Source organism: Corvus cornix, chromosome 1A (assembly GCF_000738735.6).
Source record: "Corvus cornix cornix isolate S_Up_H32 chromosome 1A, ASM73873v5, whole genome shotgun sequence".
NCBI lineage: Eukaryota > Metazoa > Chordata > Aves > Passeriformes > Corvidae > Corvus > Corvus cornix.
The window spans coordinates 54,130,834-54,149,790 of record NC_047057.1 but is presented as its reverse complement, the minus strand read 5'-3'; the positions used below and the strand labels follow the sequence as shown (position 1 = coordinate 54,149,790).

General features: G+C 42.9%; 1 protein-coding gene across 3 annotated transcripts; it reads right to left on the bottom strand.

The window, feature by feature from the left end:
* Positions 1-383: 383 nt before the first annotated feature.
* Positions 384-17,440, bottom strand: NFYB (nuclear transcription factor Y subunit beta). 3 transcript variants are annotated; one of them, XM_039571319.1, is made up of 7 exons: positions 17,312-17,440; positions 9,173-9,266; positions 8,559-8,689; positions 6,565-6,762; positions 4,751-4,832; positions 2,296-2,375; positions 384-2,083 (listed from the first exon to the last, which is right to left on the bottom strand). In XM_039571319.1, the coding sequence occupies exons 2-7, from the start codon at positions 9,264-9,266 to the stop codon at positions 2,051-2,053; spliced, it is 618 nt and encodes a 205-aa protein (XP_039427253.1). In that variant the 5' UTR covers positions 17,312-17,440; the 3' UTR covers positions 384-2,050. The 3 variants fall into 3 exon arrangements, with proteins under 3 accessions (XP_039427253.1, XP_039427252.1, XP_010408765.1); XM_039571318.1 differs by having other exon boundaries at positions 17,284-17,372; XM_010410463.3 differs by lacking the exon at positions 17,312-17,440 and adding an exon at positions 16,289-16,743.
* Positions 17,441-18,957: the final 1,517 nt, after the last annotated feature.

Genomic DNA, 18,957 nt, shown 5'->3' with positions numbered 1-18,957 from the left:
AAGTGTTGTACTATTACGTCGGTAGTTTCAGGAAGAGAATGAGCAAGTTAGTTGCAGTTTTGTCCCTGGCCCTCAGAGGGTGAGAGGAGAAGAAAGAAAAAAGAAAAACAAAGTATCAGCTTCATTGCTCACATGATAGTGTATAAACCACAAACTTAAAACACTTAACCTAAACTCACAGCAGAGAGGGCACTGAAAAATATTGCTTGTTTCAAGCAAGTGTGTGGGATCACATCAGGCCTCTTTCTAGACATCAAAATGCCAAATCTTTCCTAGCTTCTCCTTAGCTGGTATCGCAGCTTTGTTTCATTGCAAATCTGGGAACATCAAGAACAGGCTATGCTGGCCTGAAATAAACAGAATACAAACAGAAGGGGCTCATGTAGGGATTGTGTTATTCAGTTTTACGTTTAATGAAAAACTCCATTTGTTCAGTCGTAGCTGCTGAAGAATGACAGGCAGCCACAAACCCCAGAACATCCGTGCAGACGGCCCCAGAATACACTGGATCGCCTCCAGAGGCTCTGCCAGCAGGATGCTGACTGGTAAGAAACACTGCTCAAGTCTGCACATACAGAAAGTTCTTGTTTAGCTAAAGAATTGCCTATTTCAGGCCTCCAGGATATCTTAGGTTAAGCTAATTACCAATATTGAACTGTTACTTTTCTTTCTTTTTTTCTGGTAAGAAGAGACAAAACCAGCAAGAAATCATATGGCAACAGTTTCAAGGTGTGGTTTGCTTAAATTAATAACAGGTATGTGGAAGGATAATTAATATATTACATTTCAGTGCACTGCAAACAGTAAAAATACCAAAGGTCCCAGAATTCAGTCTGAGTAAGATATTACTAAAACCCCCACTCCTACCCTAACAGTCTAAGACATGGCAACAAAATTACCCACCCATTATTAAAGAAACAGCAATGTTACCAAGAACAGCTCACTAAATATACAGAACTACATTACCTAGGTAGAGTTTATTGCAAAAACCAGGAAAGAGACAGCAAACCTGAAGTCTGTCTTCCATTTCAGATTTGTATCACTTGCTCAGCTCTCAGCCACTCATGCACTCAACACAACACGCAGCCTGGACACAGAAAGTCACTACCACTTTTGAGTTCCCACAGGCTCACAAGAAACGTTAAAACATCTCAGTAAAAAGTTAAAATGAGATCTTTTACCACAAGGACTATAAAATCTGCCCCCCTACCCTTGGATTTCTAAGTTTGGGATTCTAAAAGCCATACATAAAAAGGAAGAGTTATTTCAATAGCAGAAAGACTACCTTAAAAGTATCAAAGTAAGTCTAAGGAGAGTTAATGCAACTGAAAAAAAAAAAAAAGAAACAGGAAGAAAACCTGCATCGCACAGTCAGTGCTTTCATCAACACTGTTGATAAGCTCTAAACCCCTAAACGTAGTAGAGCATTCATTGGTTTTGATTAACCTTTAATTCAGAAGTTACATTAGAAAAAACAATTGTAGCAATTCTTTTGAGCTGCTAGTTTCATGAGGAAAAAGTCCCTTTCAAAATTTCAATAAATAAGCTGACATGTAAAGTTAGTTGAGGTTGTCATGCAAGACAAGTTACATAACCAAGACTAACTCAATCTTTATAATAAAGGCAACTTGCATTCAAAAATGAACTTTACCCTTACAATTTTATTCAAAGGGTAAACATGAATTAACCCAGCTGTTTACCTGAATTACAAAAGTAACATGATTCAATATGAAAATAAGAAACTGTCTACAAATCTCTGACAGTAATAAATTGCAATATACAATGCATACAGGAGTTATACAGAGCAACAAACTCTTGTACAAAACAAAAATACTTTAATACCTTTAAAATCCAATTATTTCTTTAAAATCATCATGAAAAAGATTTGAGTCAGAACTCACACCTCAATTAGTCAAGCTTCTGGTAGCTACATTACAGCTATTTAATATACAAAGAGATAAATCTCTTCACCAGTCATTAAAACTGTCTCTTCGTTAGAGTTGCACAGGTTTTCCGTCTCACGTTCCCAGATGGAAAGTTTTCTTCAAAATCATGAGAACTGAATTTGTTGAACACCAGAGATCTAGAGGAAGAAAATGCAAGCTTACATTCCAATGCACCTTTTCTGAAACTGCAGAGCAGTTCACAGCAAGCAGCCATGAATTCTCAGTGTTGGAGTGGCACGACAGCCACCAGCAAAGCTCTAAATAAAACTGATTCTCATCCTTCAGAGCAGAGCAGCTGAAGTAGTGTTTGGATTTGAGCAGAACGGAGACTAGGGACAGGATACACTACCTGTTGATATGATGTTGTGTAGACCATAACGTTCTGCTGTTGGCCATCTGTGGTTATTAAGCCTGCTGGCAACTGGTTAGCTGAAAGAAAGAGCATTTTAAAAAAGTTAGGCAGGAGCTGCTTGATATACAGAGCCTTGTTTGATGTGTCTGTCACCATTAAATGATTGTGGTCCACTCCAGGACTACAGAGCCATTAATCTCCTGAGTTACCATCCTACACTGGTACAGACACACTTGTTACCAAGTGTTACAAGTGAACAAGTTTATTCCCATTCACAAGAGACACATAAAATTCAACTTAATTTTGCTCTGAGTGTAAGACTGCACCTCGTTCTTCCCCTGGATATGCCTGAAGCAGAATGTCCACACCTGTACACAGGCAAATGGAGTGGAGCTTGCTACCCTCACCACTGAAAAGGCCATCTCCAGTCCTCAGCATCCCAAGAAATCCGGAGAATTCAGCTGGCTTTGTTTAAACATAACGTTAGCACTTGAGCATAGCCATGTGGGAGGTACTCAATGAAATCATTGCACTCTTTTGCTTTACAAATTGAGATCCATCAGGAACTCCATAATATGGAAGCCCCATGGAAGGCAGAAGAGAGGAACAGGAACAGGCAATGACAAAAAATAAAAGGCACTGCCAGAACCTGACATTGCACTGGTTGACTTCAGCATGTCCTTCAGGGCACACATGAGAGCTCTGATTTCACAGAGGAAAGAGGTGGCCAATAAAAGTAAAAAGTACTTTTGAGATACTGAGAGCAAACAAAAGGAGTGATGCTCCAAGGTAAACCTTTACAATAACATGTATGTTGAGCTTTGACATTCAGAGTAGGTGCCTTACAACTGCTGTTTGGAAGCAAAACTCTTAAATTGCAGTTTAAGTCACTGTAGCACAACTTTTTCCCTAGGACACAAACAATTGGGCTTTGTTCTTTCAGTTACTAAGTATAAACAAGATGTATAACCAATACAAAATTCTGAAAACACAGCACAATCCTAACAGTTTTCATTTGAAAGCTGATGCTTGAGGGTTTTGTAATTAGATTTTTGGTTGGTTGGAGTTTATGTCTTTTTTTTTTTTTCCTCCTTCCTCCATTGTACAAATTTTAAATTGCTTCAGTTGCAGGCTAAGAGATGCATCAAGATCCTAGTGAGAGTGGCTCTGGCAAGTCCAAAATTTACTGTCCTTCAATGTGCATGTTCCACATCCAACACAGTTTAATGGAGAGTCCCTGACCCAGCCCTGGCATGAGGCCAACACAAAGAGCTGAGGGTTATGCCACAGAAGCACAGCTATCACTGCTACTGCTGCAGTGAGACCATCATTTTGGACAGATCCATAGCTGCCCCTGTGGAGAGAAATACCTGCAGCACTTGACATGGTCAGTTATTTAACATAATTTTTTTTTTTTTTTTACTTTCTTCGACTACTGCAACATCTCCTTTGCATCCTTAGTCCTGCCAGGATATTTCTAAAGTTGCTCTTTTCAAGTCACAGCAACTTAAGGTTTATTTCATAGAGCACTCTGAGGCTCCTAGGTGTGGAAATTAAGAACCTAAATATTGCAGGGGACCCGTGCAATATTTAGATTTAGATTCTTAATTTCCAGCCAGTTTTATAAGCTCATCTTCCAGGCTAGAAGAGACCCAAAGAGTCTGCACTGTTTCATGTAGCCAAAGTCATCAAACTGTGAGCAAAGTGTATTTCCAATCCTGAATAAGTCATTTTAGTCCTCAGGCTTTAAATTTTTGCTAGTTCAGTAGTTTACCAGTGATTTTAAACAGAGTATTTATCAGATACTTGGAAAACTAAATCTTGTCAGTAGATATGACTGGAGCTGTGCTTCCTAATTGCTCTTGTATCAGCTTCAACATTACCAGCCCGTAACATTTAAAAGCCAACATGGAGGCTACGTGCAAAAATCCAGCACCAACAAAACCAGTGCAAATCCCCCAAAACTGCCAGGCTTTAATCCACAGTAAAAGGAAAAAAAATTACACTGAATGCACATGATACTCCTTGCCTTACACCTTTTAGCTGCCAATCTGTGCATTCTTTTGAATGTAAGAAATATTAAGTGTTTTAGAATTAGACAAAGATGATTTTCTTCTCTGCCTCATTTCCCAAAGATGAGCTCCTCAAGTCATCAAGAGGAGTTAATTTTACTTTTTTCCCCCCCAACAGTCTTGCAAGTAAAATGAATGGAGCTAAACATGTAGCTACTGGGGAAAAAGAAAAAAAAGATTTGCACCTTTCATTACAACCTGTGTTTAAGTGTAGAGAAAAATACTAGCACCAATATATGCATTTATAAATTTTCCACAGTTGACATTAGCTATGACTAGTACAGGATATATTCCTCAAGTAAGAATGCTGATGCCTGAAGGAAGTTCTGTTTTTATGAAAGCTGTAGTAATAACATAATTAATTAAAAAGTATTACTTACTAAATGCTTCTTCTGTGAGCTCCTCACTTAGACCGTCTGCAGTTGTAACTGTTCCCCCAATTCCCTTTTCTCCTTTCATTGCCTAAAAAAAGAGAGCACAAAAAAAGCAAAAATAAAAGACTGAGATTTTTTCATAGCCCCAGGAGCTCTAGCCAAGGTTTGAAACTTGCAGAAGAGTCACAGTGCAACAGCTGGAGCTTGAAATCCAAGACCTGTAAAACTCTATGGGATTTGAGAATGTGCACATTACATGAGTGTTCTTGATCTTAGCCATACTCCTGAAACAAAAACTTGGCAAATTAGGACTGTGTGGCTCTAAGAAAGGCTTTTCACCTCCTGCAGAAAGTCAAAAATCTGTGGTAAGAAGAAGTTAAGAGCATTTACAAGAAATGACTGAATCATAACTACCAAGAATGTGCAACATTTGCTTACCAACCACACACAAGCACCATCACCACACAACTAAGAGCTGACATTTAAAACCAAGATGTGGAATTTCTTCCCCCACATCAAGAACTACAGCCAGCAAGGATATCAGCACAGAAAGCCAAGGCCCCCAGTCATCTGCATGCAGTTTTACAAGTATGAAGTTTGATGCTCTATGCTATTACATAAGAACATCTAGGAAAATGATACAGGCATAAAAAAAGATTCTCTGCAATTGCTTGCTGCAGACAAAATACTCAGTTACAAAACAGAAGTATTTCACTCTGAAGACACCCTTGCTGGAATGGAGATTTGAAACTGATGAGCAAAGCTATTCAATCCATCCATGCAATTAAAACCCAATCCAACTACTCTGCTACCACAGCATCTACAATCTGCAAAAATGGTCAATTAAGAATGAAAGTAGCACAGACCCACTTCAGACTTATTCAGTAGTACTGGCAATAGTTAGGCAACACTTGCCTCTTTAACAAAAGCACATACAGCACTATCACAGCATGTGCAACTGCTACACAGAACTGGAAAAAGACACCACTATTCCAACTTTATATTACACCTCCTGTTACTCAGTTATCAAGCAAATGACCTTCTGGGAAGGGGAAGCTTTAAGTGCTGTCAGCAGAACAAATATCATTAGTGAGTCTGACCTAAAAAAAATCTTAGGTTTACAAAACAAAGAAACTCTGGAGAGCATCCTTCTCTACTGCACTGCCAATATAGACAGGGGGAGGCAGCCCAGAACAAAAAACCCAAGCGGAAGGAACTTCCTTTTTGAAAAGGTCTAAATTGCTGAAAGGAAAAAAGTCCCTTTCTGCTAGAGAAGGAATAAATCAAACTGTTTGGACAGCATACCTAGCTTGTACTATGTATTGAATGCAAACTGAGGGACAGGCTAAAAAAAAAAAATTTAAAACCCGCCATTGAAGCAAATACTTTTCCATGTGAATCATTATTCCAACATGAGAAAAACAGTTTTTTTCTTTTGAAGATCTGAAGTCCAGACAAACAATAGGCATTAGGCCAGTTCCTCAGAGGATGCAGTCAGTACATATTGACTGAATCCAAAGATTGAATTAAACATTCTTTATAGGCACCTTTAAAGAACAGATCAATTTACTACCACCAATATATTAGAGAATTTATTCAGTTGAAAGCTTTAACTACTCTGAATCAGCAAGTCTAATCAAAATGCTTACTTCCTCCTTTTTCTCTTGACATCCTCTGGAATGCTTTTAAACATTACATTATTCCCAGACCAAGAGCTGTGAGATACTGTGCAAGTTACCCATTTTACAATTACAACAACAGAGAGCTAAGGATAAACACAACCAGGTTAAATAAATGAGGAAATGCCCATATATACCAACCTCTCTGAATTTTTGGAGGTATAACTTCAGAGGTTCAACATAGCTATCAAACCCCAAGGTAGACATGGCAAAGAGAATATCCTCTCCATTGATGGTCTTTCTTTTCTCTTGGTGACACCTCTCACTTGCTTCTGATGTTATAAAGCTGATGAATTCACTTACACACTCTTGTACACATTCCTTTGCGTCCTTAGCAATCTAGTAAGGAAAAAGTATCATAAAATCATCAATTAAGACACAATTAAGATTTTTAAAAACTCACCACAAAACCCCTAAAGAACACACCAGATAATAAAGGAAACATCCCAAAACCCAATGATAACACCCATTTAGGCAACACCTGTACTGGGAACCACTGGCTGTCCTCACTGCTCTACAGAAGAGTAGCTGCAACATGATTTTACCCACGTTTTATTATTTCAAGCAGCACAGCCAACTGCCAGGATCTCCTGAAGTCCTAAGCTCTGTACAAGCTTTTACACACAGATACATCTCAGTACTTCTTGCTTCACTTACCTATGGCTCTTCAAACCTGCTCATTACAATGTCACAGCCCACTTCCTCTTCTTTTTAAGAGACCCGGTAGTTCCAACCCCACTGCAGTACATTCCCACAAATTCAGCAATAACAAGTATTTTTATCCTGCCCACATTCAAGGATCAGAATATATGCCTAGCAGCAAGCCTTTCTAATGCTTTAGTATTCTGGTATAAATTTTCCAAGTGAGAATTCAAATGAAGAAACATATGCCCCTGGCAAGAATGAAATAAGTAAATTTGATTACAGCGGGACAAAAGTAATTTACTTGACTTAAAATTACAGCAAGCATTACTCATGATTACTTGGGAAGCTGACAGGAATCAACAAAAATATTACAAAAATTAAGATTCTTATTCTTCACATAAGAAGAACCTAAAAAAATGAAGCAGTGACAGTGTGCAGCATCTTCACTAGTTCCTCTGATATTTTCAGACACGTAGGGTGAGATTTTCAGAAGTCATCAGCCAGCAGCTTCCTTTGCAGTTTTTCACAAAAAACCATCCTGATTTTTCAAGATAGCTCTACATCCCATATGCTAAATTCTTGAGAAAAATCTCATCTTGATCACTAAAAATTTATGACAATATGGACTAGGGTAGAGCTTTTCACAGCGAAGTTATAAATGTAACACCCAGATCTCCAGAAAGCCCTGAACACTATGAAAATACAAGCAGATGCAGGTAAATTATGGTTTGCTTCTATTTAGAGGGATCTCAAAAAAAAGGACCAGTTTTAGCTAGAGGAAATGTTACTGTGGCTGGAATTGTATTGGAACACAACAGAGAAACAGCAAGTCATAGGAGCCCTGCAAAGGTTTAAGATAAACAGGTAGAATGATGAAACACTTATACAATCACCAGCTCAGCAGAATGGATTAAAAAGTCTATTCTTAGAAGTAAGAAATAAATAAGGCTTTCAAGTATCTGGCCTTATCTGCTCCACGGTACACAGCAGACTCCTTAGGTCACATTTGTGTATGTGAGTATTTGGGTGATGGAAGGCTAACCATTCTCTTTCCTTCACAATGAGCACTGGATTTCTATTTCAGCCAAAATGATTCACTTATTCCAAATTGTATGCACCTCAATGAAAGCAAACTAAATCTCTCAAGAGAATTGCATAGAAAATATTCTTAGTGATTGTCACCAAGTCTGATCCTTTATGACAATTTCAGAGAACACATCTTAGAAAAAGGAAGCTCTTGAAAGCCCTATGAAGAACAGTTCTGGATGCTCTAATTACAGCAGTTACTAAAAGCTTTCAGAAATCTAAGAAAAATGGACTTGATCTCAATCACATCCTGCTCCTGGGGTTTTTTTCCCTTTCCTTTTATAACACTTTTCTCCAATAAAGCAGTATCATTTGGAAAAATATGTTATTCTACCAGCTCAAGTTCACTGAGAGGACAGAATAAAACTCATTAACACACTTTCTTTAACAGACAAGGGTATTACCTTTCCTGTTTGGGGTATGGCATTTTTCATTATCCTTGCCACATTTGCAATTGGAAGATATATATCTTGTTCTCTAAAACTCTCTTTTGAGCCATTTGTATCTTCGTGATCATTCATGCTGTCTTCTGTGTCTAATGAAATGAAGAAAAGTTAACAAAAATGATATGTGATAGACAGCAGGCAGTAATTCAGTTTAAAATCTCACACTGAAGGATGAAGACCTTTGAAAGCACAGTGTGTTAGCATCATAGAAAGAATTTTAAAAATAGATGCAACATCACAATACCTTCATAAAGATAGCATTTTATCACATTATGCACAGAAGTGTACATGGCTGCTGATCACCAAGCATTCTTAATGTCATGTCAAAATACAAACTGTTTCCCAGAACATAAATTTTTTTTGTCATTCCCTCAAGGTCTCAGTGCCAACATCTAAAAATCCAACCTCCCCCCTTCAGACTGAAGAAAAAATTCTTTATACAGTGAGGCATTATGAAAACAATTGCAAATTCTTAGCCTGAGAGAAGGTAGCAGATAACTATACAAGACCTGGAAGAAAATGTCTCTATACATACACAGAGAAATAGTAGTATTTACTCTCTCATTTCTTACCATCATGAGGCTGTATCACATAGTGACTGCCACCAATGTAATCTCCAGCAATTCCTAACTGAGAAGCATCTGTTGTGGAGCTGTCACCATCCATCTACAATGAGAAGAAGGAAACCTTTCAGGTGTGATTGTTACATCACTAAGTGCAGCTATTACTGAAACCCAGCCCATTAATCAAACTATGAGATCAATTTATACAAAGCATATTTTGTTATTGGAGAACAGTATCTCCACTGTCATTCCTGAGTTTTATCGACAGGTGAATAGTTCAGCTGTTTTGTGAGGCTTCCCAAAAACCTCAGTTAGAGGCACAGGCCATGCACAGAATCATCTAGTTCATGTAGCACACAGATAGCAATCTTGTGTTTTTCCTGTGAGAGTCTGACCAGAACATGCAAGGTGTCTCTGAACAACCCTCAAAACCTACACCAGCTGTTCACTGAATGCTTTACCTATTAATTACTATACAGAGTGCATCCTTCACTCATCTTTACCCTCCATGTCAGTTTGTCAAGCCCACTGACAAACTTCTAGCCAGGCCTTGGGACCAGCTCTGCATCCTCATCCTCCCTGAGACACCAGTAACTCCTATGTGCCTTCTGAGTCATGTTTTAGCTTTCCCTGATCCTGCCCTGCCTCACTCTCTGGGCATCCTTAAGTGCTCTTCTCCCAGTGTTCTGATGTGGCCAACAAGAAGACTTCTTGAGGCTTTGGATATGGGGTCACAGGAGAAAAAGGGAATGCCAGGAGAAAAAGGGAAGCCAAAAGAGCCTGTATGTCCCTCCTTCTTACTACACACAAAAGCTCCTGGGGAGGCAGAGCCCAGCTGAATTCACTCACTGACCCCACACCCACTGTGTGGGTACCTTGGTGTCTTTGAAGGATCACGTGGTTGTTGCCAGTGAAACCACGGAGCTCACTTTTTTTCCACAACCATTAGCCTGAAGAGGGAGGGAAGGAAGGAGGGAGGGAGGGAGAGAGAAGCAATGTTGTGCTATTTTTATACCTACCCAGAAATATGAGCATTTAACTTCTCACTAATCTGCACTTTGCTTGTGACCACAGGGCTGAGTTTCACTTTGAAACCTTCAGGCAATGTCCAGTGTTACCCTTGGCCATAGATGCACAAATAACGCGAGCACTGCTCACATTGCAACAACAGCTGGGTGGAGCCTTAGGAGCAGCTCAAGAGAAAAAGACCCTTCCACCTCTTCTTCATTGTACAGAATATTACACACGCTTTTATAAAGAACTTCAGGTTCCTTTTGATGGGCTTTTGTAAACCAGCTTCACTTCTTACACAGCAGCTCTACCCACAGGAAGGGCAGTATTTTAGGCATTAGCCTTCCATGTGCCAACCTTGACATATATTCATTTTGTCCACATTTTGCAGACTCTTTGTTGGGAGATTTAACTTTGCTTTTCCATCTCCCAAAGGGTCTGCAGTTTGCTTACTCAGCTTACTGTAATGACAACGCAAGGATATCACAATCCTGCACATCATGATCACCAAAACTGACATCACACATCATTAAGAGAATTATGCCTCTCTCTTCCTTCTGCACTTTGAAACAATTAAAAATGTACTCTGGTAAATCTCAAAATGTACCTCCAAAATTAAGTTAGGATTTTCTGGTAATCTTGTTCTCAGTTTCGGCTCTCTGATCCCTCCGAGAATTTAATTCAGGATCTCAGAAATCTTTACTCAGCCTCAATACTATTTTAAATACCTTGATCTTTCTTTCCCTCTCTTTTTTTCAATCTTCTATGAAACATTTCTTCTAAATTATTTCCTTCCTCCAGGGTTGCAATATTCTTCAAATTTCTGCCATGATGTGATAACTAACTGGTTTCTGCTCACCTCTCCTACAGGCTACTCCACCTGAATCTTTATTGCCAAGATCCAGCAACACTATTTAAGAAATCATCTTGCTTTGATTAGCCCAGCTTGCCTTCAAATGACAATTCCTGCTTGAATCTCTTTCAAACCTCTGTTGCATCTACAGACAGTTTTGGTCATATTAGACTAATGCATCCTCAAGGTAATACCTTTGCTTCTATTCTTTTCTGTGTGCACTTTTCCAGATCTACTTACAGGATGTATTATTTCACCATTACTGGGAGTTTGTGTGGATGTTTATCTACACTGTGAATCTAAAATAGCGATTAGCAAAATTGACAGGAAAAGGCTTGCAGCAGCAAAAGGCAGATCTGACTCAGATAAAGAAAACAGACACTGACGGCTTAACATCAACTGAAATGACTTCTGTCGGTATTACTTGAAGATAGATTTTTAGCTGCCAGGACAACCTTGGCACAGGAGATTAGGGACAGCTCTAACACCCTTCTGTATAACGCTCAGCGTACCAGGTCCTGATCCAGGACCACAGGATAATCCACATTGGAAGTGGCTGTGGGAGGTCTCTACTCCAAGCCCTGCTAAAAGCAGGGTCAGCTCCAAGCTCAGAGTAGAGCACTCAGGGCTTTTTCCAGCCACATCTTGAAGGCCCAGCTGCCCCATGAGCCTCCTCCACAGCTCGGCTGGTCTCCTGGTGAGGAAGGGAGTGGATCTCAGCACACCACTTCAACCCAAGTAAGTTGGTGGAAGAACTTCAGCCAGATTTGTCATTCAATTCAAATCTAGAGCCAGGCATCTGAATATAGCAACTGTAATTAATATACCATCCAGTCACCCCACTAGTATTTCTTTGAGCCTGATGGATGACAAACATGACCTTGCAGGAAAATGTGGCCACTGCTATCCCAGTCATCTCATAATAAACAGTTACACGGTCACACACTACAGTTTTCATTTCAGATGTTCAAAACTCCAGTCAATCACCACATTATCTGATTGTCAAGCTCAGCACAAGTGCTGTAATATGTACAACAGTGCTCAGAAAATGAGAAAACACTGTTCTCAATACTAATTTGCTAACTAATCCCCCTCCTTTAAACAAACAAAAACCCCAAACAACCAATAAAACTCCTCCAAAACCATGACACTAACTAAATTTTGTGTCCCTGAAGTTGTTCTGGAATGGCAGCAGCCCAATGTAGCATAGAAACAACACCTTGCCTACACTAACTGCAGTCACTGGGAGACTAAAAAGGACAACAGTTCTTATGCTGGCCCATTTACTAGGAAGACCTACTACTTTAGATGGAAGTAGATGCTAGAGCAGGCAAAATCCTGGGAGATCTCATCCTAAAAGGTTCAGACGGGCAAGAACTCTCAGATTTTGCTTTAAACCCCTGAGTTGTTACGACTTGCTTTAAAGAGAAGCAGCCATTTGCAGATTATACATCACATTTGCATGGCAGTTTCAGCATGCAAACATTGCAATGCCTTTTAATACAAGACACCTCCTACCTCTGTGTGGCTGCCAAATTGCACGAGGGAGGGCTTCCAACACCTTGGTCCTCCAGCAGCAGGTACTGTGCACAAGTGCAAGAAGCAGCTACTGCAGGTTGCACATTATCCTCAGCCTCCAATGCTAGGAAGGCACTGAAGTTCCTCTATGCATAGACATGGACTGAATCAAGACTGAGAGCTAAGCATATCAGAAGTGACATGTCAGTCCCTGAAATGACCATGCCACTATCTGATTTTATCAACAACCAGGGAGAGTAAACAACTACAGGACACAAACATTCAGCACTACACTGTAAAGGAAAAATCTGAATACAGAGCAGCAGCACAATGTTTTTTGTTAGTGGTTTTCTGGTTTTTTCACCTCTAATAAAAAAGAGTATTACTAGGGATATACAAATTACTTGATGCATGGAAATTAACCAAAGAAATATGTTAAAAGAGAAACATTTCAAGGGCATCAAAGAAAGTTCTGTGATAAGATGCAAGTGAATGAACATAGAGGTTTACACCGACATCTGGTATAAATATTGTGGAGGATGCTTAAAAAAATTTGCTCCTGTCAGCTGCCCACAACTCAGACTGTTCCTATAATATGTCTATACTAAACTAATAAAATGTCAGTATCTCAAAGTAAATCTTGCATCCTGTTTAATCTTATGAGCTCTCTTAAGAGTACAGACAGGAACAGTGGCTCAGCTAAGTGATAACTAAAGGAGAATACAAGCCCAGACCCACTAGCACTGAGAAGAAGAGACTAAAGCTTGAATCAGTATAAAAGGAAAAACGAAGGGAAAAAAAAAATCGAAGAAGCAAGATTTTTGTTTTCAGAGTGGGAAGTTATCTGGCAATGATTTGCAAACTGCCCTCTTGAAGGGAAACCAAAGGCCTCTTGTGATTTAAGTACTTCATGTGGTTATTTATTCACCCTGTCTCCCGGAATTGCTACTCTACAAGAGGGACAGTAAAAAATGATATGCAATGAACTGAAGCACTTGGTACACATTCCATGCAGGTGTCTCCGCCACAGAAGCAGGACAGAAACAATAACTAAAGCTGTAGGTAGTAACCCATCAGTCATTGTGGATTCATTTTGTCACACCTTATCACAAGAGATGGGAAGCTTTACGTAACAGCAGAGACACAAAGTTTTATTTGCGCTTTCTGCACCCTCTCCTGTTAAACAGAAAGATTTCCCAATTGAAAATACAACTTTAATTTCCTTTTATTTTTCAGTGATTTCTGGGGATCCTAATTTCCTACTGAATTCTCACCTGCAGCAAGAAACACCAGCTGGTGAATGCATTCACAGGACACTGTTCCAGCAGATAACACAAAAATGTAAAGCTAAACCCCTTAGCACACAGCTAGAACAAAACGAGATGCTGCATTCTCTCTCCATCTCAGGCTTCTCTAATCTCTCGTTTTCAGCGTTTTCCCCCAGAGCAGAGTAACATTGGGAAAAGCAGACTGATGCTGAGAGGACCAGACAGTGTCACCAAGGCTCGTTAGTATCTGGGCTGTACCAGGATCCTTCCCCTGGCCCATGGGGAGGAAACTTTCCCTTATGAAATCCAAACAGGGCATTGCCACCTTGCTACCTTTCCACCTTCCCCCTCCATGTAACAGTCTATCAGCTTTATGTGTTACCTTACAAGCCCCAGTGCCACTGACCACAAGCCCCCTCCACACAGATCCAGCTGTGCTAGAGCAGCTGGTGGCTGCTTCCCAGGCTGGCTAACATCCACAAGCACAGCTAGTTCCAATGTCTATGGGTGGACTAAAACCACATGTATTTTCACATCAAGTAGGAGTGGATCAGTGATACAGGACAAGCAGGAGAAACCGAGTTTCCATGCATTCTCTTTTTTGGCAGTAGAAGAGAGAAGCTGGAAGGGAAAATAAACCAGATGAGCAGAGGAGTGGAGGCAGTTTCTTTGCTTTTGCAGAAGCTGGAAGAAGGCAGCAGCGCTGAACACACTGCACCAGCACTTCCTTCCTTCAGCAACCTGACTGAAATCCCCCTATTACCTTTCAATAATAAGTTTTTTGATACTTTTCTAGCATTTTTTGTGAAAAACGAAGCTTATCTGTTTATTAAAGCAGCAATCCATAAATCCTGTCTTTTTCTTTTAGAAGTTTGATAACATTTTTAAGTTGGTTATTTTTCCTTTGTTGAGGTAGTAACAAGTAAGAGTTTTACAAAGCTAGTTCACACCAGACCAATATTTTCAGCCCAAACTGTTGGATTTGCTGACACTTGCTTTTATTTTACAAATGTTGTTTACCCATATTGTTTAGTACGCATATATATAGTCATGTTTTGCACTTTTTACAAGCATCCTGCCACTAAAACATCAATTTCCAAATACTAAGTTTCTTTAAAACACTGTTGCACAGCTCAGTACTAACAGTCAAGTTTCTTTCTAAGCAAAAATACCCGTGGAGCTACATTAGAGATTTGCATTTGAAAGCACTAAAGGAAGAACCTTGCAAACCCTTTTTAAATGTTGGCAAAACAAGGTCCCACTTTCAAAGTTTCAGTTTTTAATGTTTCATATCTTGACATTATCTTAAACATTCTTTTTCATTCAATTTCTGAACATTGCCTCCCTTCATGTAATTATTACCACAAATAAGAGTTAAGCTTTGAACTGCTGTAACTGTCAAATACTTAAGTCTAAAGAGTAATAGCCAGTGCTCCTAACTTCTTTTAATATAATGCCATAGCTGTAAATGCCAGCAGCCAAGACTATGTATTACCACCCGCTCAATGCAGAGAGCAAAAGCAACTCACACAGGCCTCTTAATGATTCAGATTGAGCCATTTTGGGTGTCCTAGAGAATTACAGATGGGTCCTGCCTTTAGACTGTAACTGTCATGCCACAGACCATATAAACAGGGAAAAAAAGAAAGCAACTGCTAGCTTATTGTTTAGGAACACTATGCTAATGATTATATATAGACACCATTTCTCCATTCCTGCAAGCCAATTAAAGCCAGACTCTGAACATTGCCCAAAGTGGCGCCTACCATTTTCCTTTTTGCTACCATTTTGCCAGAGCTTTTTTTGAGAAAGCTGCAATTTTTTTTCTTTTAATTGTCAATAACTGCCTTCTATTAACATGCCAAGGAACGGTTACTACACATAACAGAGTCCATGCATGGGCTAAAATCCAGATTTCTGTGCTCCTCACTGCCTAGAAATGTTTGGATCATTGTTATCAATAGTTTTGCCATCCCTAGCAAGCCAAGCAAACTAAGTAGCTTTTCCATTACAGTTCTTTTCAGGACAAAATCTTTTTGGTTAAGCCTCAAAGAAACTGGTAAAGCTAAAAGTTGATTTTCTACTGCTGCTGTATTGCAGAATATATACTGTAGCTGCAGAGACATTACTAGAATACATGAATTTTTTTTGTTTTTCCAATAGGATTGTCTGTGAATAACCTAGACAGTACTCTTCAGGATCACCAACTACACAATTTCTGAAGGTTGAACAGTGGCTAGCACACACAGGTCTGCCCAAGAACACCTGCCACACGCAGAAGAGTTGTGCGGACATTGGTAATGGCATGGTTCCGTCTCTCTGCCATCTGCCATGTGTGTCTCAGGACAAGTGCTGATGCCACGCAACTGCATCTGTGCCACTGCGAGCCGATCGATCCCATTTCTCGATTCCATGCCCTTCAATGATGCAAACACAGCTAGCGCAGGGGCATGGGGGGGGAATCTTCCTACTTACACCAACAGCCTCCGAACCTTCCTGGCACGCAGCTCACATCTGTTCGAGAGGTAACTCGTCTATCGTGACCCCTTGTTTACAAATGGAACAAGACGACGAGTCCTCAGTTAATCAGCAACTTTATTGTTGGTCACCTTGGCTGTGATTTCCGCGGTGGCCGCACCTGCCCGTGGCCGGCCGGGCGCCTCTGCCGGGCCCCTGTGCAGCCCACCAAGGCCTCGCATTCCCGCCCGCACGGCCAGCCGGGTACTGGCACCACATCCCGGGGCCTCGCCCTACGCTCCTTATCCCTGCAAAATACCGCCAAACCTTCCAGGAAATTTCGGTCCCGACAACGGCGCGGGGGGAGCCGGGCCGCTCTGGCCCCGCTGCCCGGCTCCCGGCCCGGGGCCGTGGGCGTGGTGGGGGTCCCGGCCCCTCGCTCCCGCGGCGAGGGGAGGGGGCTCGGCCGGGCGGACACAAAAGAGCGCGGAGCCCCCTCCACCCGGCGCGGCCGCCACAAAGCCGCCCCCCGCCCGCCGGGAGCCGCGGCACAGCGAGCGCGGCCGGCGCGGAGACGGAGGGATGGCGGGAGGCCGTGCGAGCCGCGAGTGCCCGCCGCCTCTCAGCGGGCGGTGCGGGGTGCCGGCCGGCCGCGGGGCAGCCCCGCCTGCTGCCCCCACCCCTGCCTAGGCCGCAAAATGGAGCCGGAGCGGGCAGGGCCCCGCGGAGAGAGCGGGACACCGGCGGGGGCAGCCGCCCCTGCCGACACCCCCCTCGCCGCCTCCTCCCTCCCTGCCCGCCCGCTCCGCTCCCCTCCCGGCCCGCCCACCCCGCTCGGCTCCCCGGCCGCGAGGCCCCCGCAGCTCCGGCCGCACAAAGCGACGCGCGGCCGGTGCGGGGCCCGGGGCGGCAGCCCCGCACTTCCTGGTGCCCGCGGCGGCGGCGCGGCGGCAGCGCCGGGGCCCGGGGAGGGAGACGGACATTTCATTCGAGCCTGCAGTGGAACCGGTTACCAATCATTGGCCGGAGCCAGGCACAAACCTCCAGTGCGGCCCTGGTTGGCTCCCTCCGCAAATCGGCTGTTTGGTTGGACGGAAAATGGCTGCGAAGGAACCAGTCCCAGCGCGGAGCCCCGCTTCCCGCAGCCGGGCTGCCCTCCCTCCGCGCCGCCTCCCCGCCACTCGCGCCGGCTCTTCCCTCAGCGCGCGCCCTCCCGCCGGGCCGGCCCTGCCCGCCTCCTTTATGGAGCGGCCGGGCCGGGGGGCGCCGGGCCCGCCCCCCCGCGCGGGGCCGGGGCAGAGCGGCTCCCGGGGCGGCCTCCGGGGCTGTCCCCGCCACAGGGCTCGGTCCCGCAGGGCTGCTGCTGCTGCTGCTGCTGCTGCTGCTGGGGATTGTGTAGCGGGGCCTCTCACCAGGGGCAGCTCTTCCCTGGGGCCTCGGTCTCGCAGAATCACAAATGGGTCAGGCTGGAAGGGACCACAATGTGTCAGCTGGTCCGACCTCCCTGCTCAAGAAGAGCACAAGGCGCAGGATTGCATCCAGGCGGTTCTGGAATACCTCCAGTGAGGGAGACTCCACACTCTCTTTGGGCAACCTGTTCCAGTGTGTGCTCACTGCACAGTAAAGAATTTCTTCCTCATGTTCAGGTGGAACTTCCTGTGCATCAGTTTCTCCCCGTTGTCTCTTGTCCTATTGCTTGTTACCACCAAAAAAAGCCTGGCTTCATCCTCTGACACCGTCCCTCCAGATACTGACAGACATTGACGAGGTCCCCTCTCTGTCATCTCTTCTCGAGGCTGGACAGGCCCAACTCCTCCAGCCTTTTCTCATAAGAGAGATGCTCCAGTCCCCCAGTCGTCCTTGTTGCCCTGGGAGGTGGTGCCGGGGGAGAGTGGTCAGCTATGTCCCACTGGCCTTGTCCCTGGCCTCACCCCCTGTCACCTCAGCAGCCGGTGCCTGTTGTCAGCAAGGCAGGCACCATTATTATGAAGGTTCCTCAGCTCTATTCCAACCTGTCCTACACCTGCATCAAGATTCACCAGCTGAGAGGAGAACAGGTTCCATCCCCCAGTGACTTCCTACATTTTGCGCAGCCTGAGAAAGAAGAGGCTGATGAAGAGGAGGAGTTTGATGAAGGAGGGGGATGGCTCATGGAACCCAGGTCCAACTGACCATTTGGTGGAACAGAACCTTGGGTGAGGGGATCTGTGAATCTGTGTTACCCCTTCCCTCTAAAAAAGTAAAATTTCACTGCAAACTAGGAAGGATCATTCCCCCCTGGTGATACAGGGCTTAAAGAGAACATTTTTCTTCCACTTTTAGGCTTTGTTCTGAAGAAATACGGGCTGCTGAGTGAAGATATTAGTTGGACTGACTTCTCCACTGAGATTTATAAACCTCTCCTATGAAGCATTTACATGAAACACTTCATAATCCACCAGTCCCTCCAATCACTAGAACTAGAAAGAGGGATTTTTTTCTAGGTGAAGGCAGCCAAACACATTCCAGACATCTGCCACCAATACGTTTGTGCAATCTCCACAATGGAGGTAATAAGAATATTTTTGTTTTGTGCAATTCTTAATAACCTGTAGTAATTCTTCACTATTTGAGAGTCTTGAGTATTTTAACTAAACTAGTATAAAACTCACATTAAACGATAGCTCCTGCTAGCATCCTCTTCTGGT

Excerpts from the sequence above, each read along its gene's own strand:
- NFYB (XM_039571319.1), bottom strand. The coding sequence starts at position 9,266 with ATGGATGGTGACAGCTCCACAACAGATGCTTCTCAGTTAGGAATTGCT. Across the intron at positions 8,690-9,172 it reads TGTGATACAGCCTCATGATG|ACACAGAAGACAGCATGAAT; the intron begins GTAAGAAATGAG and ends TCATTTCATTAG. Across the intron at positions 4,833-6,564 it reads ACCTCCAAAAATTCAGAGAG|GCAATGAAAGGAGAAAAGGG; the intron begins GTTGGTATATAT and ends CTCTTTTTTTAG.